Source organism: Vipera ursinii, assembly GCF_947247035.1.
Source record: "Vipera ursinii genome assembly, chromosome: 1".
Lineage (NCBI taxonomy): Eukaryota > Metazoa > Chordata > Lepidosauria > Squamata > Viperidae > Vipera > Vipera ursinii.
Genome location: NC_139512.1, coordinates 7,851,909 through 7,879,355, shown reverse-complemented (window position 1 = coordinate 7,879,355; position 27,447 = coordinate 7,851,909). Strand labels below are relative to the sequence as shown.

General features: G+C 42.4%; 1 protein-coding gene across 3 annotated transcripts; it reads left to right on the top strand.

Moving 5' to 3' along the window:
- On the top strand, positions 1-27,447 carry FSTL3 (follistatin like 3). Of its 3 annotated transcripts, none has more exons than XM_083371125.1 (6): positions 1-477; positions 570-652; positions 18,813-18,998; positions 23,566-23,781; positions 24,692-24,919; positions 27,058-27,447. In XM_083371125.1, the coding sequence occupies exons 3-6, from the start codon at positions 18,857-18,859 to the stop codon at positions 27,108-27,110; spliced, it is 639 nt and encodes a 212-aa protein (XP_083227251.1). In that variant the 5' UTR covers positions 1-477; positions 570-652; positions 18,813-18,856; the 3' UTR covers positions 27,111-27,447. The 3 variants fall into 3 exon arrangements, with proteins under 3 accessions (XP_083227251.1, XP_083227252.1, XP_083227250.1); XM_083371126.1 differs by having other exon boundaries at positions 570-672; XM_083371124.1 differs by lacking the exon at positions 570-652.

The window sequence follows — 27,447 nt, the reverse complement described above, 5'->3', positions numbered from 1 at the left end:
TACACGCACACACAGACACACACAACACTTTATATAGAGGGTGAAGCTAAGCCTTTGGGGTGGGGGAAGTCATCCTCTCTTAAGGAGCAGGCGACAAGGAAGCCCACTGGATTATTGCAATGTAGATACAGCTCAGACAACTCTTAACTTACTCTGTCTTTTGCAAACACTGAGCTCCCAGTAAGGTTGCGGAGATAGTAGGGAAAATCTTCTCATACATTTTATTATCACTTTCTTCTTCTTCTTCTTCTTCTTCTTCTTCTTCTTCTTCTTCTTCTTCTTCTTCTTCTTCTTCTTCTTCTTCTTCTTCTTCTTCTTCGTTTTCTACTACTACTACTACTACTACTACTACTACTACTACTACTCTTTCTTCTCCTTCTCCTTCTCTGTTTTTTGTTTTGTTTTAGTGTCGCATCATGAAAATCTATCTTGTGCTCACAAGTTTGCTGTACCTGGCATCAGGAGACACTAACACAGGTAAGAACCGTGGGGACTGACATTTCCCTGCTTCTCTTTCCCTCTGAACAAGGATACTGGGGAATTTCCCAAGACTCCCTGTTTTTCCACAGGTCTTCAAATTATCGGCTCTTGAAAGGGATCAGGGAAAAAGAGGACACACGAGCATGCGCAGAGGGCAGAATCCCCATATCAGGTGAAAATCAGAAGAGCTAGGTAATTCCGACTTGTTGTAGAAGAAGGACGGGTTCCCTTAAATATAGCACTAATAAGTGAAAATTGAAGTAAAGCTTCAACCGTGGGGATTAGAAATATATTTTTAATACTGAAGAGTCTGAAGTTGCCTTAAGTTCTGGCATTGTTAGGCTTGAAGAAGACAATTTGTGTATAATGCCTCTTTCTTATTAGGAATGAGCAGGGCTCTGCACTCTGGGGACTTGTAAAATAGCAGAGTGAGGGGGTCACCATCCCGTACACCTTGAACTTTAATTTTAAGAGATGGTGGGGAAGGAAAAATGTTTGTTTTTATTTTATTATTCATATCCCTTTATTATTTTGGGAAAGATTGGGGACAAGAGAAGAAGGGGACGACAGAGAATGAGGTGGCTGGATGGAGTCACTGAAGCAATAGGCGTGAGCTTAAATGGACTCCAGAAGATGGTAGAGGACAGGAAGGCCTGGAGGAACGTTGTCCACGGGGTCGCGGTGGGTCGGACACGACTTCGCAACTAACAACAACAATTATTTTTTTCATAAATAACTCAAGCTGGTTGATAAATAACTCAACCTTCCTCCTGCTTTCCTCACAACAGCAACCCTTTGAGGTGGGTTGGGCTGAGAGAGGGTGATTGTCCCAAGGTCACCCAGACGGCTTTCGTGGCTAAGGTGGGACTTGAGCTCGGCCTCCCACTTTCTAACCCGGTGCCTTAACCACTAGACCGAGAAGCACAGTTCTCGAAGGGGAAGGAGGGATAAAGTGTTAGTCTTGATGTGCAAAATGCACACGTTTCAATCCTTACATTTCCATCTGAAAAAAAAGTTTACGGAGTGGAGTGTGGGAGTCAGCTCCCTAGAACAGTGTTTCTCAACCTTGGCCACTTTAGGATGTGTGTTGAAGCCCTACTGGCTAGGGAATTCTGGGAGTTGAAGTCCACACATCTTAAACTGGTCAAAGTTGAGAAACATCAGAGAACGGCAACACTGAACATGAGGACCCACAGGTCTCTCTTGTTATAAGGGGGAAAAGCCAGGTAGTCTTCAACTTACGACGATTCGTATAATGATCAAAGTTATGGAAAAAGTGACTTATAACCCGTCCTTACGCTTATGACCATCACAGCATCCCTATGGTCATGTGATCGCGATTTGGGCACTTGGCAACTGACACGTATTTACAATGGTTACAGCATCACGGAGTCACGTGGTTGACATTTCTGACCTTCTGACAGGCAAATCCGTGAGTTAGCCAGATTCACTTAACTACCGTGGCAAAAAAAAATAATAGTTTGGTGTGACTCTCTTAACGACCACTTTGCTTAGTGACAAATTTTCCAGTCCTAATTGTGGTCATAAGCTGAGGATTACCTGTAAAGGAAAAAAATTTCCAACGATTTCTTGAAGAAGACCGTATTTGGTTTCCTGGCGTAAAAATGGTTTGCTGTTTCTTCACTAGCTTCAGCCCTGGATAATCTTTGATTTAGTCTGTTTACTTTCCAAGTCCAGCCAGGTGCCGCCCTCTGCTGAGACATTTTGTTTGCAATCTATTCTCTCTTTTTTTTATTAGTTTAGAATACAAAATACAAAAGTACATGGTAAGAAAATAGGGGAGAGAGAAGGAAAGGGAAAGTGTAAGGAAAGGGGGGGGGAAAGAAAGAAAAAGCATTTTTTTTACAGTTATACAATAGTATAAACTAGCCATTTCTGTAGCAACAAACCTATCTAATGGGTAAAACCCAAAATCAAAGTTTCAATTTTTTTTTCCACCTCAAGCACCAAGTCCGGAAGCAATTTCCAAGTAGAAACAAAAGTAAATGTGTTTTCCCACCCCTCTTTAATCAGTCAATTTAGCCATTTCTGCTAACTCGGAGTTTCTTTATTCTTATCCATGAGGGCTAGAATCTTAGGTCTAAGGAAAGGACATCTTAAGGGTAAAGCACTTGTTTCTCTATGTAAAATGCCATGGTTTCAGTTCTAAGTATCTATAGTAGCGTTTGCCAACCCTGGCAATTTTGAGATACGTGGACTTCAATTCCCAAATTTCCCCACTCGGCTTTTCTGTTTCACATACTCCATGTCCTTCAGAGGTATCTTTCTGAATAATCTCAAAATGCACTGTGTGGGGGGGTGTCATATGCTAAGTCAGAAAGTACCAAGCCAATACAGCCCAAAGATAAGAGAATATCAGAGTTGGAAGGGACCGTGAAGGTCTTCTAGAATGTGGATCATTGGAGGCAAGGAAGTGACACCCCATTCTCGGCCCTTTACGGCCTCCATCCAACTGGACAACAGACACCTCCGTGGTGGGTTCTTGGTGAGACGGAGATGGGTGATGACAGCAGCTCAGTGTCAGATTCTCAAGTGAGTAAGAACTTACCCCACTTCCTTCTAGCACCGACGATGTTACCTAGTTGGGTCATGAAACATCTGCAGGCAAACCACCAAGGTCAGAGAGCACCAAGGACCTCTCATTTCAACCCTGAGCTACTTCTGTTGGTCTTCTATTCTCTTCTATTGGTAAATAACAACCAGTGTGACGCGTTGCAAATACTACATGACAAACAGATCAAATTATTCCCTCTCGAGGAGATTATTATTCTCCAGTAAGCCTGCATGCAAAGTCAGCTGGACTGGAGCTCCAATTTGTACCAAATAGCCTGAGAGTGTCTCCAGAATAATGGTTGGGGAATTCTGGGAATTGAAGTCCACACGTCGTAAAGTGGCCAGGGTTGAGAAACACTTCTAAATCCTTTTCTGCGTTTGCACAATGTTGCTCACATGATGGGTTTGCCTAAATGTTTGCATAACTTAATACAACGACTGAGGAACAAATTGATGGTGGCGGCAGCAGAAAGGGCTTCTTTGATGAATGTTTTCAGTAACTAGGAGTTTCTTTGATTGATGTTTTCAATTCTTGAAGGGATAAAGAAAGCTATGTAGACCCTGATAAGAGAACTGGTTCAAACTTGCCAAGGACAAGGATTCTCTTTTATTATACATTGACTTGGAGCCTAGAATAATAGGGTTGGAAGGGATTTTTGAGGTCTTCTAGACTAACCCCCTATTCAAGCCGGAGATCCTATATAATAATAATAATAATAATAATAATAATAATAATAATAATAATAATAATAATAATAATAATAATAATAAAGTTGGAAGGTACCTTGGAGGTCATCTAGTCCAACCCCCTGCTCAGGCAGGAAACCCTATACCATTTCGGACAAATGGCTGTCCAATCTCTTCTTAAAAACTTTCAGTGTTGGAGCATTCACAGCTTCTGGAGGCAGGTTGTTCCACTGGTTGATTGTTCTAACTGTCAGGAAGTTTCTCCTTAGTTCCAGGTTGCTTCTCTCCTTGATTAGTTTCCATCCATTGCTTCTTGTTCTGCCTTTGGGCGCTTTGGAGAATAGCTTGACTCCCTCTTCTTTGTGGCAGCCCCTGAGATATTGGAACAACTGCTATCATGTCCCCCCTCGTCCTTCTCTTCATTAAACTAGACATACCCAATTCCAGCAGCCATTCCTTATATGTTTTAGCCTCCAGTCCCCTAATCATCTTTGTTGCTCTTCTCTGTACTCTTTCCAGAGTCTCAACATCTTTTTTACATCGTGGTGACCAAAACTGGATGCAGTATTCCAAGTGTGGCCTTACCAAGGCATTGTAAAGTGGTATTAGTACTTCACATGATCTTGATTCTATCCCTCTGTTAATGTGGAAGACTACTACCACGTCCCCCCTAGTTCTTCTTTTCATTAAACTAAAAGGTAAAGGTAAAGGTTCCCCCGCACATGCGTGCTAGTCGTTTCCGACTCTAGGGGTTGGTGCTCATCTCTGTTTCAAAGCCGAAGAGCCAGCCCTTGTCCGAGGACGTCTCCGTGGTCATGTGGCCGGCATGACTAGACGCCAAAGGTGCACGGAACGCTGTTACCTTCCCACCGTAGTGGTCCTCATTTTTCTACTTGCATTTTTTTACGTGCTTTCGAACTGCTAGGTTGGCAGAAGCTGGGACGAGTAACAGGCGCTCACTCTGTTACGCGGCACTCAGGATTCGACCCGCCAAACTGCCGACCTTCTGATCGACAAGCTCAGCGTCCTAACCCACTGAGCCACCGCGTCCCTATCTTCATTAAACTAGAGATACCCAATTCCAGCAACTGTTCCTTATATATTTTAGCCTCCAGTCCCCTAATCATCTTTGTTGCTCTTCTCTGTACTCTTTCTAGAGTCTCGACATCTTTTTTGCATTGTGGAGGCCTTCGGAGGCTCCAACTGGTGCAGAATGCAGCCGCGCGAGTTGTGCTGGGAGTCTCCCGATACTCCCATGTTACACCTTTGCTCCGCGAGCTGCATTGGCTGCCGGTTGCCCTCCGGGTGAGATTCAAGGTGTTGGTAACGACTTACAAAGCCCTACATGGCATGGGTCCGGATTACCTACGGCAATACCTGCGGCCGGCGTCAACTTCCTTCCGTCCAGTGCGCTCCCACACAGAGGGCCTCCTCAGGGTGCCTCCGATCAAAGAATGTCGATTGGTGGCCCCCAGGGGGAGGGCGTTCTCTGTGGGTGCGCCAGACCTGTGGAACCGCTTGCCGGTTGAGCTCCGGATGGCCCCCGACCTTCGCTCCTTCCGGCGCAATCTATTTGAGCAATCTGACCTGATTTGATGGGTTAGGGTTGGGGTTTTAATATGACATTTAATTATTGTTTTAAATCTGGGCATCATATTTAATTGTTTTTTAACTTTTGTATTTCGTTTTTATATTTATTGCCCTGTACACTGCCCTGAGTCCTTCGGGAGAAGGGCGGTATAAAAATATAATAAATAAATAACTAAACTTTGAAATATTAATGGGATTGGAGAAAAAAAATTTAGATTTTTCTGGAGGATCTCTTTTCAGAGGCTCTTATGCCAAATCTGTCCACAATCAAGTTAATAGCTACAGCGGTCTGTGATTTATGACCAATTATTTTGTGTCCATTTGAAATTACGACAGCTAACTTGGGGCTACTTACAATCAAGATTCAAAATTCTGACATTGCCCCGCCCAAGGTCATGATCAAACTTTAGGTGCTTGGCAACACAGCCTCATTTATAGTCAATACATGACTGATGAAAGTCAAAAATCAGTATTTACTTTTGGTTTTTGACAAAACTGTCCCCATAGCAAACCACTGGTTTGCTTAACAACTGTGGTGTTTGCTTAATGACCATGGTGGTCGCTTTACGACTGCAGCATTTGCTTAATGACCACCACAGAAAAGGTCATAAAATCAGGTTGATCACATTAATAATAATAATAATAATAATAATAATAATAATAATAATAATAATAATAATAATAATAATAATAAAGTTGGAAGGGACCTTGGAGTTCATCTAGTCCAACCCCCTGCTCAGGCAAGAAAACCCTATACCATTTCAAACAAATGGCTGTCCAGTCTCTTCTTAAAAACTTCCAGTGTTGGAGCATTCACCACTTCTGGAGGCAGGTTGTTCTACTGGTTAATTGTTCTAGGTTGCTTCTCTCCTTGATTAGTTTCCATCCGTTGCTTCTTGTCCTGCCTTCAGGTGCTTTGGAGAATAGCTTGACTCCCTCTTCTTTGGGGCAGCCCCTGAGATATTAGAACACTGCTATCCTGTCACCCCTCGCCCTTCTCTTCGTTAGAGATTTTACATGGACAAATATCTATGGAGATTCTCAGTCATCCAGGTCATGGTTGTCCCCAAGGTGCTTTTTGAATAAGCACCTTTGAGGCAATCATGATGGACAGGCTCCATTATGGTCATAAATCCAGGACTACCTATAGTGTCTGGTCCCACAAGAAGTGCCTGTGAGAACTAATGCTTTTGTTACATCATGATTTTCTCTGCTTAGGAGTGATCTTGGTTTGGATTACCTTACAGGAGGCACATTTTGATGCTATTAAAGGGCAGGAGATTGATGACTTTTTTTTTACTTAATTATACAAGGACTTTCCATAAGGGCCGAGAGAATTGTGAGCCAAAATTTGAAATCCAGCATGGGCTGTGCGGATTTCAACACTGCTTGTTTGCGAGGTTTCAGTGAAAACTTATTCCTCTCACCTCCCTCCCGCCCACAGCCCGCTGAACAAATAATATATTTTGGGGGATAAAAAAAAATCTCCCCGAGACAGCATTCAAACTCCCAAACCAGGTGCAGTCTTCAAAGGAAAAGGCCTGCTTTGAAGTCCAGGTTTTAATCTCTCCACATAACTTTGTCTGTGAGCTTTTTTTGCAAAGAGTTGCGCAAAAACCTGCCTCTTTGAAGGGAAGGTGGCAAATGAGCCGCCAACCCTGGCTTCCAGATGCTTGTTTCGTTTGGGGGCGCGGGGGGAGGAATTATGTTAGTTTTTTTTTTTTCCATGCAACAATTCTAAAATTACAAATACTCTTGGCTCGGAGCCTTGTGTCTCCTGTAGCCAAAGAGTTTTGTTTCAAAGGCGCCCAGGTGTTCAATTTTTTTAATGCAAAGTTTAGAAGCTGAGGTGAATGGCTGAATGATAACACGAAAGACTGGTGGAATATTTGTCCTTTCAGAACAGCGTAAAGAGTGGAAAATATCAAATTTAATGACAGTTCTCCAGCCAAGAGAGAGTTTTGGAGACCACCTCTTGGTACCTCCTGGGATCCAGCTACCTAATTTTACAAGTGTGACATTTCCTTTTTTGCTTAAAAACAAATTAAGGACCACATTAGGGAGGTTAACCTCTAGCTGGTTAACAAGACTATTCTGGATTTTTTCAAGCGCTTGTAGAAAAAAAAGATATCTTTATTGAAAGATAAAGAAGAAACAGAATACTACCAAATCTGGGAGTCATTCTACAAATGGCTAGAGGAAAGAACCAAGGATTAGGAATTGATTATGTATTAGCGCTTTTGAATCCAGATAGCACTCTGGTTGAAAAATTAACATATGTATGTAAGAGAAAAAATAATAAAATCTTTATTTAAAAAAAACAGAGCAAGAATTCCAGTTCCTTCTGGCCAAATTAACATCCCAGCCCTTACTTCCTTTATCTAGCAGGGAAGTTCATAACTTCACTGGATCAAAGGATCAAACAGATATATGTTCACAAGGAATGTTATCTTGGAAAACAGGACAAAAATGTCTGCAGTCCTTAGCTATTTTCTTCTCAAATAAAAGACAAATGAATAATAATAATAATAATAATAATAATAATAATAATAATAATAATAATAATAATAATAATAGTTGGGAGGGACCTTGGAGGTCATCTAGTCCAACCCCCTGCTCAGGCAGGGAACCCTATACCATTTCAGACAAATGGCTGTCCAGTCTCTTCTTAAAAACTTCCAGTGTTGGAGCATTCACAGCTTCTTGAGGCAGGTTGTTCCACTGGTTAAGTGTTCTAACTGTCAGGAAATTAAGTTAGGTCTACCATTATTGGTTAACAATACTATAGTACACAAATGGAACAGCTTTATTTAGAATCAATCTACCTCTGAATATTAGGGGTTGGCAAAACAGGTAGTCCTTGACTTAGGATCACAGTCGGGAGCAGAATTTCTGTTTCTAAGCAAGATGATTGTTAAGTGAGTCATGTCCAATTTTCTCATAGTCAGGAGACATTTTTTCTCATAGTTGTTAAGCGAGTCGCTGCAATTGTTAAGTGAATCATGCAATTGTTAAACAAATCAGCTTCCCTTGCTGACTTCGTTTGTCAGAAGCCGGCCGAGAAGGTCGCAGATGGTGATCACACGATCCCAAGATGCTGGAATCATCATAAATGCTTGTTTGGTTGAATGTCTATGGAGATTCTCAGTCACCCAGGGCATGGTTGCCCCAAAGGTGCTTTTTCACGAGGCAACTGGACTTTCTTGTTTTTCTTTGAAGACGTTTGGCTTCTCATGCAAGAAACTTCTTCAGCTTCTTCACAGCTCTGAAGAAGCTGAAGAAGCTTCTTGGATGAGAAGCCAAACGTCTTCAAAGAAAAACAAGAAAGTCCAGTTGCCTCGTGAAAAAACACCTTTGGAACATGCCTGGTTGCTAAGTGCTCAAATGCGGATCTCAGGACTGCGGAGATGCTGTGATGTTTGTTAAGTGCAAGGCCCGGTGGTAAGTCACCTTTTTGAGTGCCATTGACACTTCAAACAGTCACTAAATGAATGGTTGTAAGTCAAGGACTACCTGTAAGCAGGAGAGATCGATGGAAGAATGGAAAACAAACAGGATGCAAGCATCTTGCTGGAATCTGTCGTTCTCAAATAAACTGTCAGTGTGGCATGCACAGCCCAATCTTATGCTTGCTTGATTCTATAATACAGGGAAATAGCTCACCTTAGAAGACATATCCACATAGCTCTGGTTACTCTGACTGGCAGTCAAGTCTTCTTGGTCTCCTTTCCTTGCCTCATCTCCCACTCCATCCCTTTTCTTTCCATCTGGAAAAATGAGAATAAAAATGCAACTGTTGAGTTTTTGGAGTTCCCTGAATTTGGTTGTTTTCCTGAAACCATTTTGCCACCAGGCTAGGTAGCAACATCAGGATGTGCGGTGATGATGGCAGCACCTAGAAATCAACAGTATAGGACAGGGGTAGACAACCTTGGCTCTTTTATTACTCGTGGACTTCAACTCCCAGAATTCCTGAGCCAGCCATGCTGAGGGAAAAGGGAGAGGTTTCCAAGCTGAGCCATGCTGGCTCAGGAATTCTGGGAGATGAAGTCCACAAGTCATAAAAGAGCCAAGGTTGCCTAACCCCTGGTATAGGAGGACTTCCAGATTAGTTGTCTATAATGGGGGGGGGAATCAGGAAGGGTCTGGTAGCACCTTTCCTGACTAACAAATTTTATTGCCTCAGCTTTTGTGAACAACAGCTCACTTCATCTGATGGATTAAAAATTACACCTTTTAACAACATCAATCAGTTTAAAGAGATCCTTCTGTGCTCCTTCTGATTTTGAGAACCCAGCAGTGAGAAAGCTTCTCTGCTATTGGAAAAAATGTAACCTTCCAGATATAAATCATACAGCCTACGGTATCACTGAAGCCGTGTTTGTCAACCTTGGCAAGTTTAAGACTTGACTTCAGCTCCCAGAATTTCCCAGCCAACATGGCTGGCAAGAGAATTCTGGGAGCTGAAGTCCACACACCTTAAACTTGTCAAGATTGAACAATCCTGTATTGAAGCAGTTAGAGGGTGGGTTCAATGCAGTTTACATGAAGTTAGCATACATATGGTAAATTCAGACTCTCATATGATTCAAACTTGCATTTGTTTTCTGATTCAAGTGTAACCAGACCCTACATGCTTGGCAAGGAATAAGTGTGATGCCCATGGCAAAAAGGAAATTAAATAGGAACATATTTTAAAAATGCTTTTATATGTTTGTATATTTTTTCAACCTTGTTTTAATTGGATTGTTTTTACCAGCTGTGAGCTGCCTAGAGTTGCTTAGATTTATTTATTTATTTATTTTAATTCCATTTATATCCCGCCCTTCTCCGAAGATTCAGGGCGGCTTACAAGCTTAGCAGTAGCCTTCATTCTATGTACAGTATATGCCTGCTTATTAGGGGTAGCCTAATAAGATGAGATGAGATGGGTAGTCATACAAATTGAAATAATTGGCAGCTGTGATTTATGTATGTATATAAATAATATATATATATAATATATATATATGTATGTAGATATTTGGTCATTCGGGTTTTTTCCTCCAATTCTACATGGGAAAAAACCCGAATGACCAAATATCTACATACAAACACCCGCAAAAACCTCAGAAAACATATATATATGTATATAAATATATAAATATACAAGGACACAATAGGTGGATAAAAATGCTAAATTCAGTCTGAACATCTGGCTGACTGTGCAACAAACCATAACACATTTAATTGTATTGCATATGTATATAAAACAATTGTGTATGCATATAATAATTATAATACATTTGTGTATCCCAGTTCCAATGCCAAAGCCATCTGGCTGATTATGCAACCAACAACAATAATTATTATTATAATTGGCACGCTGAATGCCATACCAAAAAATCTTGGATGGCACATAGACAATCTGCACATTGAAATTTTCAACTATCCCATGGCTTGGATCCACATATGTACCATGTTTCCCCGAAAATAAGATCCAACCAGAAAATAAGCCTTAGCGTGATTTTTCAGGATGCTTGTAATATAAGCCCTACGCCAAAAATAAGCCCCAGTTAAGATTTATTTTATTTATTTTTTTATTTTAATTCCATTTATATCCCGCCCTTCTCCGAAGACTCAGGGCGGCTTACAAGCTTAGCAGTAGCCTTCATTCTATGTATATGCCTGCTTATTAGGGCTTTCATACACCCCCCAAGCGGTATTATTACAAAGTCAGCTTAATTGCCCCAACAATCTGGGTCCTCATTTTACCTACCTCGGAAGGATGGAAGGCTGAGTCAACCTTGAGCCTGGTGGGACTCGAACCTGCACTAATTGCAGGCAGCTGGTGTTACTTAAGGAGGCATTAGCCTACTGCTTATGCATTTAGTACATAATAAGACCTAATTGGAAAATAAGTCCTAATGCGTCTTTTGGAGCAAAAATTAATATAAGACCCAGGCTTATTTCTGGGGAAACACGGTACTAGGCTGATATATTATGACATCCTTAGTTGTTGGGAAGAACTTGATGAAGGCCAACACCAACTAAAGAAGTAGCAGCTATGATTTTACATTAGGGTGCATATAATAATCAATAAGTAATCAATCAGTAAGGCCACACCTGGAATACTGCATCCAGTTTTGGTCACCACGATGTAAAAAAGATGTCGAGACGCTAGAAAGAGTACAGAGAAGAGCAACAAAGATGATCAGGGGACTGGAGGCTAAAACAAGGAATGGTTGCTGGAATTGGGTATGTGTAGTTTAATGAAGAGATGGGTGAGGGGGGACATGATAGCAGTGTTCCAATATCTCAGGGGCTGCCACAAAGAAGAGGGAGTCAAGCTATTCTCCAAAGCACCTGAAAGCAGGACAAGAAGCAACAGATGGAAACTAGTCAAGGAGAGAAGCAACCTAGAACTAAGGAGAAACTTCCTGACAGTTAGAACAATTAATCAGTGGAACAACCTGCCTCCACAAGTGGTGAATGCTCCAACACTGGAAGCTTTTAAGAAGAGACTGGACAGCCATTTTTCTGAAATGGTATAGGGTTTCCTGCCTGAGCAAGGGGTTGGACTAGATGACCTCCAAGGTCCCTTCCAACTTATTATTATTATTATTATTATAAATAAAATGCCAAGTGTCAGATGGTAGCAACATTGCAAGGGTACCCTGCTCAGCCACAAAAACTATCTAGCCCTACGTTCAACAACTCTTTTCTCTTTTATAACTAGCCAACCTGCTTCTCTCCTTGAAATACAGGTACGCCTTGACAGATGACCACAATGAAGCCCAAAATTTCTGTTTCTAAGCAAGGACATTTGTGAAGTGAGTTTTGCCTCATTTTATGACCTTGCTTGCCACAGTTGTTAAGGGAAATTACTGCTGTTGTTATGTTAGCAACACGGCGGTTAAGTGAATCTGGCTTCCCCATTGACTTTGCTTATCAGAAAGTCACAAAAGGTGGATCACATGACCCCGCAGCCGTCATAAATATGAGTCAATTGCCAAGTGTTTGAATTTTGATCATATGATCACGGAGATGCAGCAACGGTCGTGTGAAAAACAATTATAAGTCACAATTTTCAGTGCCATTGTAACTTTGAACGGTCACTAAACGAATGGTTGTAAGTTGAGGACCACCTGTATTCAGCCGGCGAGGTTGCTACTTCTTGCTACTTCCTACGGGACTACAAATGATGAAATAATGTGTAAATCAAGTGTGTGTTTGTGCATGTGTGTGTGTGTGTGTTGGTGGTTAAATGGGAGAAGCCAGTACTTTTTTTGTAAAAGAAAAAGGTGCCGGAACTCACACATCTCATACAACCCGGCTTGCCTATCCTACAAGGTTCCATCCAAAAAAGGTGCCGGAACTCCGTTCTGAGCGTTCTATGAGAAAAAAAGCCCTGGGAGAAGCTGTTGCACAACCTGGCAGGCTGTCCATCCATCTGGTTGGTACATTTGGCTCTTGGTCCTAAATCGTGCAAGGCTGCTCTGTGAACGGTTAAGAACTGGCCATGATTGGATTTCAAAGGTTATAGGCAAAGTTGAACGAATCCACCTTTGCTATGGTGGGGACTCCACCATCTTGCCTCCCAGCCAAACCCAGAGTCGACTATTTCTGAGGAAAGCTAAAGAACGTGGGAGAGTCTGGTGCAATGAGACGGAAATTGCAGAGAATTCTCTTGCAACAAATGAGTGATTAGTTCACGAGATTAAGAAACAAACAGCCTTTTGATTTAGCTGCCAGCTGGCTGGCTGTGACTGGGTCGAGTAGCTTTCAGGGAGGGGGGAGGGTGGTGTTGATGGGGGGAGAAATTGTGTTTCCCTCCAGAGTGGAAAGAAAAAACGGATCAAGAGACCCAGACAGACCTCCCACGGTCCCTTCCTTGCTCTTCCCTCACCCAAGCAAACGCACCCACTCCTTTTTCAGTTTGTCAAAGCTTCTCCCTTCTGGAAGCAGAACAAAGCTGGTCTGTCTGGATGCCCTGTCTAAACCAGGATGCTCAGTCCCCAAGGAGACAGGGCTGACCTTGGAATTACTGAGGTTCAACCCAGGAGTTTGTTGAGGCCCTGAGGCCAGACTACACAGTCTGCCGAGGTCAATGAGGCCATCAGGCACAAATCTTTCATTCTCAGTTTTGGGATCTAGCCAGGGTGGGCAATGATGTGCCCAAGTTAAGTTGAGCTGAGTAGAAGCTAAGAGCTGTTCTGGTCTAGTGGTTAAGACACCAGGCTAGAAAGCAGGAGACTGTGAGTTCTAGTCCTGCCTTAGGGACAAAAACTGGCTGGGTGACTTTGGGCCAACGACCAGGATCCAGTGAGTTTTAGTCCCAATGTAGGCATGAAAGCCAACTGGATGACTTTGGTCCAGTTCCTGTCTGAACCTTAACCCACCTCACAGATTGTTGTGGAGAAAATAGCAGGTGGAATATTAGGTATGTTTGCCAACCTTGGGTTATTTATAAAAATAATAGGCAGGATTTTTTTTAAAAAAAGTGACAGATATCTGTGTTTCATCTTGTATCACTGGAGGCTTCCAACTCTGGGTATGTGAGATTAGACAGCTAAAAAAAACTTCTTTCTTTGAAAGCCCAGTTGCGATACGCTGGGTGAGGTAGTTTCGAATGCAAGTCTTGCATGAGCTTTAGGAGAGGCCTTCCCAATTCCCTTCCTTGCAGAACGGAAGTCCTGTTCTAAGATGGCGCCATGTTTCTGCAGATTCTGAGAAATATCCATCTCACAGCCAACACGGAGGTTGATCTCTCCGTTCTCTGAAATGCCAAAAGTGATGCTTTTTCTAATGTGACAACTGTTGCAGTACTTATGGACGTGCTAAGTTACCTTATGCTAAATCAGGCTGTAATGTATTGGGCCTTTTACTTGAACTGTTTCCACGTGTCTTTGAATGTTGTTTGAGATTGTTTAATCAGGGAGTCTGTGTAACGGTCGCAGGCTGCCCAGACATGCAGTCTCCAGGACGACCATTGGTTGGCTCTGGGGTGGAAATAGGTTCTTTCAAACCTATTGGCCGCCACCTAGTGGCCAGCTGTATAAATAGCTGCGTAGAAGCCTTGGTTACTAGTTCTGTTCCTGTTCTACAATAAAGCAATGTTCCTGTTGGAACTCTCTCATCTCACCTCCTGCTTGCAAGAAACTCAGTACACAACACAGGCTATAATCCATCTTTATCTTTGGACTGATAATTTCTTATGTCTTTTGGCTCCAATGTATTTTGAGATGCTTTCATCTGAAAATGCAAAGGATGAAGACATCATTGCAAAACCCTATTTTATAACCCAGAGGAAATTGCTGATATTCCCAATGGGGGAAAACTGCAAGAAACTCAGTTCTCCCTCTCTTTGGTAGAAGGGTAGGTTGGCAATGCAGACCCCAACTTTATATGTGCAATGCCCAATGGACAAATTTAGACAAATGTAGCTTGCTTTCCCAGAAAACAGATTCTACAATTCAGCAGTGGAAATATTCTGGCCCTTGGCAGCTTTGAGCTGGCAGGAGAATTCTGGGAGTTGAAGTCCGCAAATCTTAAAAGTTGCCAAGGTTGAGAAAAATTGCTCTGGAATATTTGCAGAAGGATAAATCCCTTTCGCAGAGTTCTTCGCCGAGCTAATGAGACACATTCTTCAGTTAAATTTCACAAATATCAATCTTTTCATAATTTGTTGTGAAGTCTCTTCATCAAAAGAAGCCTGGGATCAACTGTTGTGTAGTGGGTCCGATGCAAGGAAGAGACGCCAGCCGGAGTACGTGTTCAGTTCTTTATTGGAAGGGGGGTAGCATACTGAGGAATGAAGGTTACCTGGCCTCCTTAAATACCTAGCCAGGTAAGCGGACAGCCAATGGGGTTGGCCCTAGATTTCCCGCCAAAACTAGGTTTCCCGCCAAAACCGTTCAGGCCAACGCCCCCTGGTGGCTGTTGCTATGCAGGTGCCTGCATACATAACACCAACGCTTCTATTCAGAATATGACCCAACAGGGGCTAAACATAGGCTTGGAAAAACAGGTAGTCCTCGATTTATAACTGTAATGGAGCCTGGAATTTCCATCATAAGTCATGACGATCATAAGTCCAGGCAGCCATGTGACCAACCCGATTTCATGTCTTTTTTTTGCAGCTGTCATTAAACAAACATGGCAGTCATTTAAGTGATTGCTATGGTTGATAAGCAAATCCATTTTCCCCAATGGGCATTTTTTGCTGGAAACCGGAAGTAAATGCAGGTTTCCAGCAAAATAAATAAATAAATCATAAATCGTGGTCATGTGACTGCAGGATGCTGCAAACAAATTTAATGCGGGCTGGTTGCTGAGCACCCAAAATGAAATCATGTGACTATGGGTGTGTGTGTGTGTGTGTGTGTGTGTGTGTGTGTGTGTGTGTGAGAGAGAGAGAGAGAAATTAGAATCTGAGTCATAAGTAGCCCTGGGCAGATCCTCTGTTAGTTTCAATGGTCACTAAGTGACCAGTTGTAAGTTGTAGACTACCTGTAGTTACATACCTGCTGGGAGAATGAGGGTCAGAATTGAACTAACCAGAGGAATGGGAAACAGGCTTGGACTGAAAATTGTTAGCTAAGCGATGCCACATTCACAGATTTAGAGCATGCTGTTTCTCTCATATTTTTATGTTAAGAAAATGCAGGTAGTCCTCAACGTACAATACTGCAGCCAATATTGGCTACCATATCACAAAAAAGATATTGATAGTCTGGAAGAAATTCAGAGAAGAGCAACTAAGATGATCAAGTGAAGTACTAATACCACTTTACAATGCCTTGGTAAGGCCACACCTGGAATACTGCATCCAGTTTTGGTCACCACGATGTAAAAAAGATGTCGAGACTCTAGAAAGAGTACAGAGAAGAGCAACAAAGATGATTGGGGGACTGGAGGCTAAAACATACAGGGAACGGTTGCTGGAATTGGGTATGTGTAGTTTAATGAAGAGAAGGGTGAGGGGTGACAGGATAGCATTGTTCCAATATCTCAGGGGCTACCACAAAGAAGAGGGAGTCAAGCTATTCTCCAAAGCACCTGAAAGCAGGACAAGAAGCAACAGATGGAAACTAGTCAAGGAGAGAAGCAACCTAGAACTAAGGAGAAACTTCCTGACAGTTAGAACAATTAATCAGTGGAACAACCTGCCTCCAGAGGTGGTAAATGCTCCAACACTGGAGGTTTTTAAGAAGAGACTAGACAGCCATTTGTCTGAAATGGTATAAGGTTTCCTGCCTGAGCAGGGGGTTGGACTAGATGACCTCCAAGGTCCCTTCCAACTTTATTATTATTATTATTATTATTATTATTATTATTATTATTATTATTATTATTATTATTATTATTATTATTATCATCAAAGGCCTGGAGGCTAAAACATACAAAGAATGGCTACGGGACTTGGGTTTTGCCAGTCTAAAGAAAAGAAGAAATAGGGGAGACAGGATAGCAGTGTTCCAGTATCTAAGGAGCTGCCACAAGGCAGAGGGGGCCAGGTTGTTCACCAAGGCGCCAGAGGGCAGGACGAGAAATAATGGTTGGAAACTGATCAAAGAGAGAAGCAACGTGGAATTAAGGAGAAACTTCCTGAAAGTGAGGACAATCAACTAGTGGAACAGCTTAACCCCAGAAATTGTGGGAACTCCATCACTGGAGACTTTTAAGAAGAGACTAGACATTCACCTGTCTGAGATGGTGTAGGTTCTCCTGCTTGAGCAGGGGGCTGGACTAGAAGACCTCCAAGGTTCCTTCCAGCTCTATTCTATTCTATTCTATTCTAATGACTGTTCGAAATTACAACAGCACTACAAAAAGTGACTTATAACCATTTTTCACACTTATGACCATTGCAGCATCCCCTTGATCACATGATCAAAACTGAGATGTTTGGCAACTGATTCGTATTTATGACCGTTGCAGTGTTATGTGATCCCCTTTTGCGACCTTCTGACAAGCAAGGTCAATGGGGAAGCCTGATTCACTTAACAATGATGTTACTAACTTTAAGTGCAGTGATTTGCTTAATAGGAAGGTCATAAAAAATGAGGCAAAGCTCACTTACCAGATGCCTCACTTAGCAACAGAAATTTTAGGCTCAATTGTGGTCCTAAGTCGAGGACTGCCTGTATATGGTAGGAATCAATTATCCATAGCTGATTGGTTCAGCTTTTTAAAATGCCGCAGTGTTTCTCAACCTTAGCGATTTTTAGGATGTGTGGACTTCAACTCCCACAATTGTAAACTCCCATGTAAAGTTGCCACGGGTGGGTAACATTGGAAATATAAATATAAAAATACTTCTGGATTACAATATTCTGAAGTTCAACAATATAGAAAGCCAATTGGAACCATTCCATCGTTCTCGGTTCTATCTGGAGACTGAATTTTAGCAAGCATTTTTATACCTGTGGATCCTTTTACTGAAAATAAACTAGGATTACCACGTCTGGATGGCAAATACCTGGACTATTCTAATTTGAAGGTGTCATCTAGCTGTCACGGAAATATTTGACATCCAGACCTAATCCCAAAATTGCAGAAATCTTTCTTATTCATAGAAAACTGGTCTCGGGAGTTACAGAAGCAATATTTTACTAGGTCAAAAAGGGATTTCATATAAACAGCACTGCTAGTGGCTTACCCAAATATAAGCAAGAATTTTCAATGCAATCTGTATGTCTCTTGTACACAAATTAAACATATTTTCTGTAGTCATTTTTAGATCCTTTTTGTTTTATGCAGAGGAATTACTTTGCGATGCTTGAAGAACTGTGGAAATTGAAGATTAATTCCATTCTAATTAGCAGATAAATTTAGAAAGTACAAGTTAAGGTAAAGGTAAAGGTTCCCCCGCACATATGTGCTAGTCATTTCCGACTCTAGGGGCCGGTGCTCATCTCCGTTTCAAAGCCGAAGAGCCAGCGCTTGTCCGAGGACGTCTCCGTGGTCATGTGGCCGGCATGACTAGACGCCAAAGGCGCATGGAACGCTGTTACCTTCCCACTGTAGTGGTCCCTATTTTTCTACTTGCATTTTTACATGCTTTCGAACTGCTAGGTTGGCAGAAGCTGGGACGAGTAACAGGTGCTCACTCTGCTATGCGGCACTCGGGATTCGACCCGCCAAACTGCCGACCTTCTGATCGACAAGCTCAGCGTCCTAATGCCAAGCAAACATGTTTATACATTTCCTCGTGATATATCTATATTTAGTTTTGTATAGTTCTCCACATTTCTGCTTTGCTGCAGAGCCTTTTCTCAGTCCCAGTTTATTTGTTTAAAACATTAATATAGCTGCCCATTTTCCAATTTCTTTCTTTTTTCCTTCCTTCCTTCCTTCCTTCCTTCCTTCCTTCCTTCCTTCCTTCTTTATTTCTTTATTTCTTCTCAACTTTTTAATTAATTTGTTTTTTTTTATTTACGGAAAAAACTTTAATAAAACAAGAAAGAATTCTCACTTTTCTCCCTTTCTCCCTAAAGGTGGGATCTGCTGGTTACAGCAAGGACGGGAAGCCAGGTGCACGATGATCCTCCAGATGGGGGTCACTTGGGAAGAGTGTTGTGGCAACGGAAATACAGACACGGCCTGGTCAAACTACTCACACCCGGACAACAAGATCGGCCTTCTTAGGATCTTGGGCCTTGTGACCTGCCACCCCTGCAAAGGTAGAAGGTTTTGTAACTTGTTTAAAGCACTGGATCCTAACCGGTCCTATGAAGCCAAGAGCGATCTTGCCTAAACTAATCAAAGAGAGAAGCAAGCTAGAATTAAGGAGAAATTACTGACAGTTAGAACAATTAATCAGTGGAACAACTTGCCTCCAGATGTTATGGGTGCTCCATTACTGGAGGTGTTCAAGAAGAGACTGGACAACTATTTGTCTGAAATGGTATAGGGTTGCCTGCCTGAGCAGGGGGTTGGACTAGATGACCTGAAAGGTCCCTTCCAATTCGATGATGATGATGATGATGATGATGATGATGATGATGATAAGTCCCAGATTTACCTATTATAATATTATTTTCTTTGCTTCCAGTTCTAGGCTCTTCCTGTAAGTGATGAATATTTTGGTGTAGACGCTTAATGACTGCTCACTTAGCAACCATTTGAAGTTACGACAAATCCTGTACTTACAACCCAATTTTGAAATCCTGACAGTCGCAGACACACATTCCTGCAATCGTGCGATCACATTTGGGATGCTTGGCAACCGCCTCACATTTACGGCCGTTTGCAGCATCCCGCAGTCACGTGACCACAATTTTTGGCATTTTTGCTGGTTTCCAATGTTTACTTTCGGTTTCCAGCAAAAAGACGCCCATTGGGTATAATGGATTTGTTTAACAACCACTGCATTCGCTTAACAACGGTGGCATTCATTTAACAACGGTGGTATACGTTTAATGACTGCCACAAAAACAGTAATAAAACTGGACTCCTGCTTAACAACTGCCATGACTTACAGATATAATTTTGGGCTTAATTACTGTCGTAAGTTATCATATTCCTTCCAGGTTATACAGACAAGTTATAAAACTCATTTCAACCCTGCGCTACTGTACAAATATTCTCTTTTATAGGTTATAAAACAAAAATAAAAGCTGTTTGCTCTGACTTTTGGATAATTAGCAGTATAAGCCACAAGGAAGGGCTATTGGTCCTGAGTCAGTGGCTTGTAAAGAGAGACTGGACGGTCACCTATAGAGGGGCAGATTTCTTGCATCAGCAGAGGGTTGGGCTAGATGATCACCGAGGACCCCTTCTATAAATAGTAGCTACCTCATTGATAATCGTTTCAAGTAGCACATTTGCTATATTTATTACACCACTCACCCACTTTCAATCCTAATCAAGAAGCAGCCAACTTTCTTTATTTTTATTTCTTGCATTTCTATACCACCAGCCAATCCCCCCAACTCTGCTTAGCAGCAATTAGATTCTAAGCTCATTAAACTTTACATTTAACATAATGTTTTGATTTTAATGATTAAACTGTTAACGTGCAGCATTTTTAATATTTTTAACATTCTATTTGTTTTATATTATTATAAAAATTTTTTATAATGTTATAATAAGCTACCCAGAGCCCCTTGACAGTGAGATGGGAAGCAAATAAATTTAATAAATAAATAAAAGTACATAGGATGACCCTTCCCTTAAACATGCAAAGCCACTGAGGCTATTCCCACAGCTCAGGTTAATAAAGATTTATTGGAGAAAATAAATCAAAGCACAATGCAGAACACGATACACAATACAGGTAGTTCTCAATTTTTGACCAAAATTCAGCCCAAAATTTCCATTGCTAAGCGGGGCAGTCAAGAAGTGAGTTTTGCCCCATTTTACGATTCTTTTTTTTTTGCCACAGCTGTTATTCAAATCACTCCGGTTGTTAAGTAAATGGTGTGGTTGTTAAATGAATCTGGCTTCCCCCATTGACTTTGCTTGTTTGAAGCAGGCTGGAAAAGGTTACAAATGGTGATCACGTGACTGCAACCATCATAAATACATGCCAGTTGTCAAGTGCCTGAATTTAATAATAATGACAACAACAACAATAAATTTGGAAGGGACCTTGGAGGTCATCTAGACCAACCCCCTGCTCAGGCAGGAAACCCTCTACCATTTCAGACACTTCCAGTGTTGGAGCATTCACAGCTTCTGGAGGCAGGTTGTTCCACTGGTTAATTGTTCTAACTGTCAGGAAGTTTCTCCTTAGTTCTAGGTTGCTTCTCTCCTTGATTAGTTTCCATCCGTTGCTTCTTATCCTGCCTTCGGGCGCTTTGGAGAATAGCTTGACTCCCTCTTCTTTGGGGCAGCCCCTGAGATATTGGAAGACTGCTATCATGTCCCCCCCTTGTCCTTCTCTTCATTAAACTAGACATGCCCAGTTTCAGCAACCGTTCCTTATATGTTTTGATCACATGTCCATGGAAACGGTACAATGGTCATAAGTGTGAAAAACAGGTCATAAGTCACTTTTCTCAGTGCCATCATTAAACAAATGGTTGTTAAGTCGAGAACTACTTGTAATGTGAACACCATAGTTAAAACTTCCCTAATTTCCCTTCCCTTTCCCGACTATTCTCCATGTCCAAAAGGCTCAGCGTTACGGATAGGGTATGGCATGCCCTTACCCAAAAGGAACTTCATACAGGTAGTCCTTGACTTACAACAGTTTATTTAGCGACTGTTCAAAGTTACAATGGCACTGAAAAAAGTGACGTGACCATTTTTCACACTTACGACCACTGCAGCCTCCCCATGGTCCCTTGATCAAAATTCAGACTCTTTGGCAATTGACTCATGTTTATGACGGTTGCAATGTCCTGCGGTCATGGGATCACCTTTTTTGGGGACGTTCTGACAAGCAAAGTCGATGGGGAAGCCAGATTCACTTAACAACCGTGTTACTAATTTAACAACTATGTTACTAATTTGACACCTGCAAGGATTCACTTGACAACTCTGGCCAGGAAGGTCGTAAAATGGGGCCAAACTCACTTAACAAATGTCTCACTTAAGAAAAATGCTAAGTTTGTAAGCCGCCCTGAATCTTCGGAGAAGGGCGGGATATAAATGGAAATAAAAATAAAAATAAATAAAATAAAATAAAATGTTGGGCTCAGTTGTAGACATAAGTTGAGGATTACCCGTAGAACTTCCACGGAGGGGTGCAGTCTACCCCACCACTTTCCCACCCTCCTCACCTTTCACTCCACTCGTCTCCAGATCAATTGTCCAGCCAAGATAAGAAAAGGCACCGTTGGCCCTCAGAGATTCTCCCTTCAACTTCCTCCCCATAAATATCACACGAAATGTCCTTAAAAAGAGAACAAAATAAAGGGAGGAGGAGGAGAAGGAGAAGGAGAAGGAGAAGAAGAAGAAGAAGAAGAAGAAGAAGAAGAAGAAGAAGAAGAAGAAGAAGAAGAAGAAGAAGAAGAAGAAGAAGAAGAAGAAGAAGAAGAAGACAGCCCTCAACTTGGTTGCCGGCCAACATTCTCCCAGACTTCTAGAAAGGCCCACACACGTTTTGCTCCAGACTTCTGTGCTTCGGGGAAATGAGTTTTGCACACCTCGCCCACCTGCTTTGAACCCCGCCAGACAGTTTTTGCCCCGGGGTCCCCCAGTCACACAATGTACCCGTTTGTCTCCTTCCTCCCCTGTAGCCCAAAGAGGCATATTTCCCTCAAACCACCCTCCCCACACACACACACACTCCCGTTTCCCCAGACAGTTTTTCTTCTGATTTGTTGCTTGTTCTTGTTTTTATGTCACGGAAGCTCGGTGCGAAACAGGGAAGCCCATTGTTTGATAAAAGCTTTCTCTAGGATCCTTTCCAGCCGACGTGACACACACCCACCCCCTTCTTTTAGATCCCTCCGGCAAATACAGTTTCCCCACAATGGCCTGCTCAGGCAGACACATCTCGGCAGTCTGGGGGTTCCTCCTTTGACATGGCTGGTTGTGGCGGATAGTTCGGCCTGCACGTAGATGTGGCGGGGAGCACGCCCTGGGCCTGAGAATAGCCCTGGTGCAGCTACCGAAGGAGACAGAAGTGATCCGGCGGACAAGGGTCAGCCAGCTGATGGCTGGTCAGTAGTGCAATTTGGCAAGTGTGATGGGCTTGACCCTGGACCAGGAGATCCCAGTTGCACTGCGGATGCTTGTGGAAATACCAATTGCAGTTTGTTAAGTAAGTCTTGCCCAAGTTTAGAAAGAAAAAAAATTAGCCTGGTTGTTAAGTGAATCACTGCAACTGTTTCTTCTACCATGTTCCTGTGTTCACCCCGTTTGAGACCTCCCCAGACAGCGTCTGATAAGCAACATTAATGAGAGAAATCAGCTTCTCTTCACAACTGCGTGGTTCACTTAGCAACCGCAGGGGTAAAATTAACAACCGTGGCACAAAAATAAAAATGTTGTAAAATCGGACAGGACTCGCTTAACAACCACCTTGCCTAGTGGCTGAAATTGTGGTCTCCACTGTGTTCATAAGTGAAGGACTACCTGTGCATTCGTATCCGTTCATGCTAAGATTGAGAAAGCATTTTTATAATGCCCTTTAAGATCAAGAGATGGGACTCAATTATTTTGATACACACAGAGCCACACACATTATTTATAAAGAAAGCCACACAAATGATCTGTCCTTCTCCACTTTCCGAGATGCACCCTGATTTATACTACTTCTAACCACGGTTGACCCTTTGTTTTTATTTCTTCACCCAGAATCCTGCGACGGGGTGGACTGTGGAGCAGGCAAGGTTTGCAAAATGAAGCATAGACGCCCGCAGTGTATCTGTGCTCCCGATTGCTCCAACCTTCCCAGAAAGCTTCAAGTATGTGGTTCCAACGGTTTCACCTACCAAGATGAATGTGAGCTTCTCACCGCCAAATGCAAAGGCCTGCCTGACCTGGAGGTCATGTACCAAGGACAATGCAAAAGTGAGTTGGGCTCTTCCTCCATGGGGGCTTCTGATCTCCAGACAGGGATCTCGAATTGTGGAGTCCTTGATGGTCTCTGAGTTTGGTGGTTGCCTGGCAGAGATTCACTTACGAAGTTACCTACCCTGTTTCTCCAAAAGTAAGGCTTACCCCACAAAATAAGCCCTAGCTTGATTTTTGCGGGCGGGCCTAATATAAGCCCTACCCCCAAAATAAGCCCTAGTTTTGGGGTGAGGCACACACCTAAAAATCAAGCTAGGGCAGGGGTAATGGGCGTGGATCTACCCCACGCACCCTGCATCCACTTACCTTGCAGCCTGGCCTCTCGGGCCCACTTCTTCTGCGGCCTCTTCTGCAGCCAGCATTTTGCACTCAGAGGCTTTTCCAAGAAGGCCACTGCAGCCGAGAATCGAGCTATGGATTCAATCCATAGCTTGGTTGTATAAGAGATCTGCAGCTGAGGACTGAGCTATGGATTGAATCCACAGCTCGGTACTCATCTGCAGAGGCCTTCCGAAAGGCTTGACTGCAAAATGCAGGCTGGAATGCAACTGCAGCATGAAGCTGCTCCTTTGGCCCAAGTAGAAGTGGGCCGGCTGGGTGGGGCTGTCGGTGCCAGAGGGGACATCCCCCAAAAGTAAGACCTGGTGCCTCTTTTGCAGGCAAAAAAAAGAGCCAGTCTTATTTTGGGGGAAACACAGGTAGTTGGGTAATAAAAATTGTAGTCCTCAACTTACGACCATAACTGAGCCAAAAATTTCTGATTTATATGGCCACTCATCCCAATACCATGACTCTGGGCATCCTTCTATTGTGTTCCATAAAAATGGAAGAAACCTCCATGTCAAGAGACAGTCTACCACCAAATGCTACCTGCCAAGGTTGATCTCAATGTCTTTTTTTACAACAGAATCTTGCTCCAGTGTTGTCTGCCCCGGAACCCACACCTGTGTGGTGGACCAGACCGGGAGTGCTCACTGTGTGATGTGTCGAGTTGAACCCTGTCCAGACCCCACCAGCCTAGACCACACAATCTGTGGGAACAACAACGTGACCTACCCTTCTACTTGCCACCTACGGCGAGCCACCTGCTACTTTGGTCAATCCATAGGGATCCGGCATTACGGAAGATGTACAGGTAAGTTTGGCTTTGATGGGGGAAACTAGCATGGCATGAGCCAGTGACTCTGCACCAAAGGGCCAGAGATCTTGTAGTTTCAGGGGTACTCACGGAGGAGGGGTCAAAAAGTTCAAGATGGCAACCATGACAGTCTAATAGAAGCCCTGCCCTTTTTTTACGTGAGCTATGACTTTAATTCAGGGGTCTTAAAACTTGGCCCTTTTATGACTTGTGGACTTCAACTGCCAGAATTCCTCAGCCAGGCACACTGGCTGAGGAATTCTGGGAGTTTGAAGTCCACAAGTCATAAAAGGGCCAGGTTTGAAGACCCCTGCTTTAATTGCTTGGTGGTGGCCACCATCTTGAATTTTTAACTCCCCCTCCCAGGAGAAACTCCTGCAGCAGTTAGCAATTGCTTCTGGGTTTGCACCCCCAATGTCAAACATCATGATTGTCCCAAATCTGGACAATCTTATTTTACTCAAAACTGGGAGGGAGAGCATTCTCCCCTTGAATATTAAATTTAGATGGAGCAATTATGGGGAACAAACATGTTTTTTTCCCCAGGCAAGATTTAAGGACAAGGGTCCATTGCTCTCAACAGTAATGGGCCTCCAAAAAAGAAGCATTAGCTGGCCTAGTTTGGGAACAAAATAAACACCCCTCTTTAAAACAAGGGGTTCACTCTGAGGCCTCAAGATGTAATTATACAAAAGCCATCTAAAAGTGTTTGGTTTAATTATAGTGTTTCTCAACCCCCACATTTTTAAGTTGTGTGGACTTCAACTCCCAGAATTCTCCAGCAAGCAATGCAGATTGGGGAATTCTGGGAGTTGAAGTCCAAGTCCAACTAAAGTTGCAGAGGTTGAGAAACACTTTCTCAACCTCTGCAACTTTACTTGGACTTGGACTTCAACTCCCAGAATTCCCGAATCTGCATTGCATTGGTTTAACAGGAAGAAAGGCAAAAGGAATTGGTAGCAATGAACTTAATTTGATTCATTCCCTTCAGGGAAAACCAGGGAAAGGGGTGTAGAAAAATTAAAATGGAATCTGCAATGCAAATGCAAAAATACATTCAAATTGAATAATTATATAGATAAATCAGCTTTCTATTGCATGTTGTTGTTGTTCTTGTTGTTGAATAATAATAATAATAATAATAATAATAATAATAATAATAATAATAATAATAATAATAATAATAATAATAATAATGTTGGAAGGTACCTTGGAAGTCATCTAGTCCAACCCCCTACTCAGGCAGGAAACCCTATACCGTTTCAGACAAATGGCTGTCCAGTCTCTTCTTAAAAACTTCCAGTGTTGGAGCATTCACAGCTTCTGGAGGCAGGTTGTTCCACTGATTAATTGTTCTCACTGTCAGGAAGTTTCTCCTTAATTCCAAGTTGCTTCTCTCCTTGGTTAGTTTCCATCCGTTGCTTCTTGTCCTGCCTTCAGGCGCTTTGGAGGATAGCTTGACTCCCTCTTCTTTGTGGCAGTCCCTGAGATACTGGAAGACTGTTATCCTGTCCCCCCTCGTCCTTCTCTTCATTAAACTAGACATACCCAATTCCAGCAACCGTTCCTTATATGTTTTAGCCTCCAGTCCCCTAAAAGATGAGTGCCATCTCAACTTTTTTGACTTATCTCTGCATTTATTTATTTGTTGATTTGTTGATTTCTATGGCCGCCCAACTCTGCCAAGTGACTCTGAGCAGCTTACAATTCTAAAATTCCAAAGCAATTAAAAACACGTGAAAACTTCCACAAAATAAATAAATAGAAGCCCTTGATTCCATTTTAGCTTTTCCCATTTGCCTCTTGTAGACCAGGTAGAGTCCTTCTCAGAAAAAAAAACAGCAATGTCTGCTTTAAAGAGAAGCCTCTTCACAGTGCAGCTCATTCCAAAGTCAAAAGTGGAAAACCAGATTTGCTAAACATCCTTGAGCTTCACTTTTAACAACAGGAACGATTCACTTAACAACCGCGGCAAAAAAAAATTCTGAAGTTGGATGCGACTCAGTTAACAACTGCCTTGCTTAGCAATGGAAATTCTTGTCCCAACTGTGGCCATAAATCAAGGACAATCTGTAATGATGCCAGTCATAAAAATGAATAAAAGGGATTAATTTGTCCTTTCTTTCCTTCTACAGCTCTGAATAAAAACGCCTTGGACACAGATGATGCTGAAGAAAACTACATCTGAAAATCTATTTTGGGGTGATCTGTCCAGTTCCTAACGTTCAGGGGCATTATCTGTAATAACGTACAGACTGTACATTATATACCTGGTATTTATTAAAACCAAAAGGAAAAAAAATCTTATTTATGTAAATAGAAATAGATGTAACCTAGATGTAGACGCATTTCAATTCTTAAGTAATTGTTTATACCAAAGGTATCAGGAAAGAGTCAAGATGGTGGCAAGGACCAAGCAATCATAGCCCCACCCGTTTAAAAGGGGATGGGGCTTTGATCTCTCAGTCACTGCCACCATTTTGACATTTTTAGTCCTGCTTCTAGCACAGGGGTTCTTCAAACTT

Bases quoted from the DNA above. Each gene is read 5' to 3' on its own strand.
- FSTL3 (XM_083371124.1), top strand. From the start codon at position 417: ATGAAAATCTATCTTGTGCTCACAAGTTTGCTGTACCTGGCATCAGGA. The intron at 18,999-23,565 runs GTAGAAGGTTTT...TTCTTCACCCAG, and splicing joins GACCTGCCACCCCTGCAAAG to AATCCTGCGACGGGGTGGAC. The intron at 24,920-27,057 runs GTAAGTTTGGCT...TTCCTTCTACAG, and splicing joins GCATTACGGAAGATGTACAG to CTCTGAATAAAAACGCCTTG.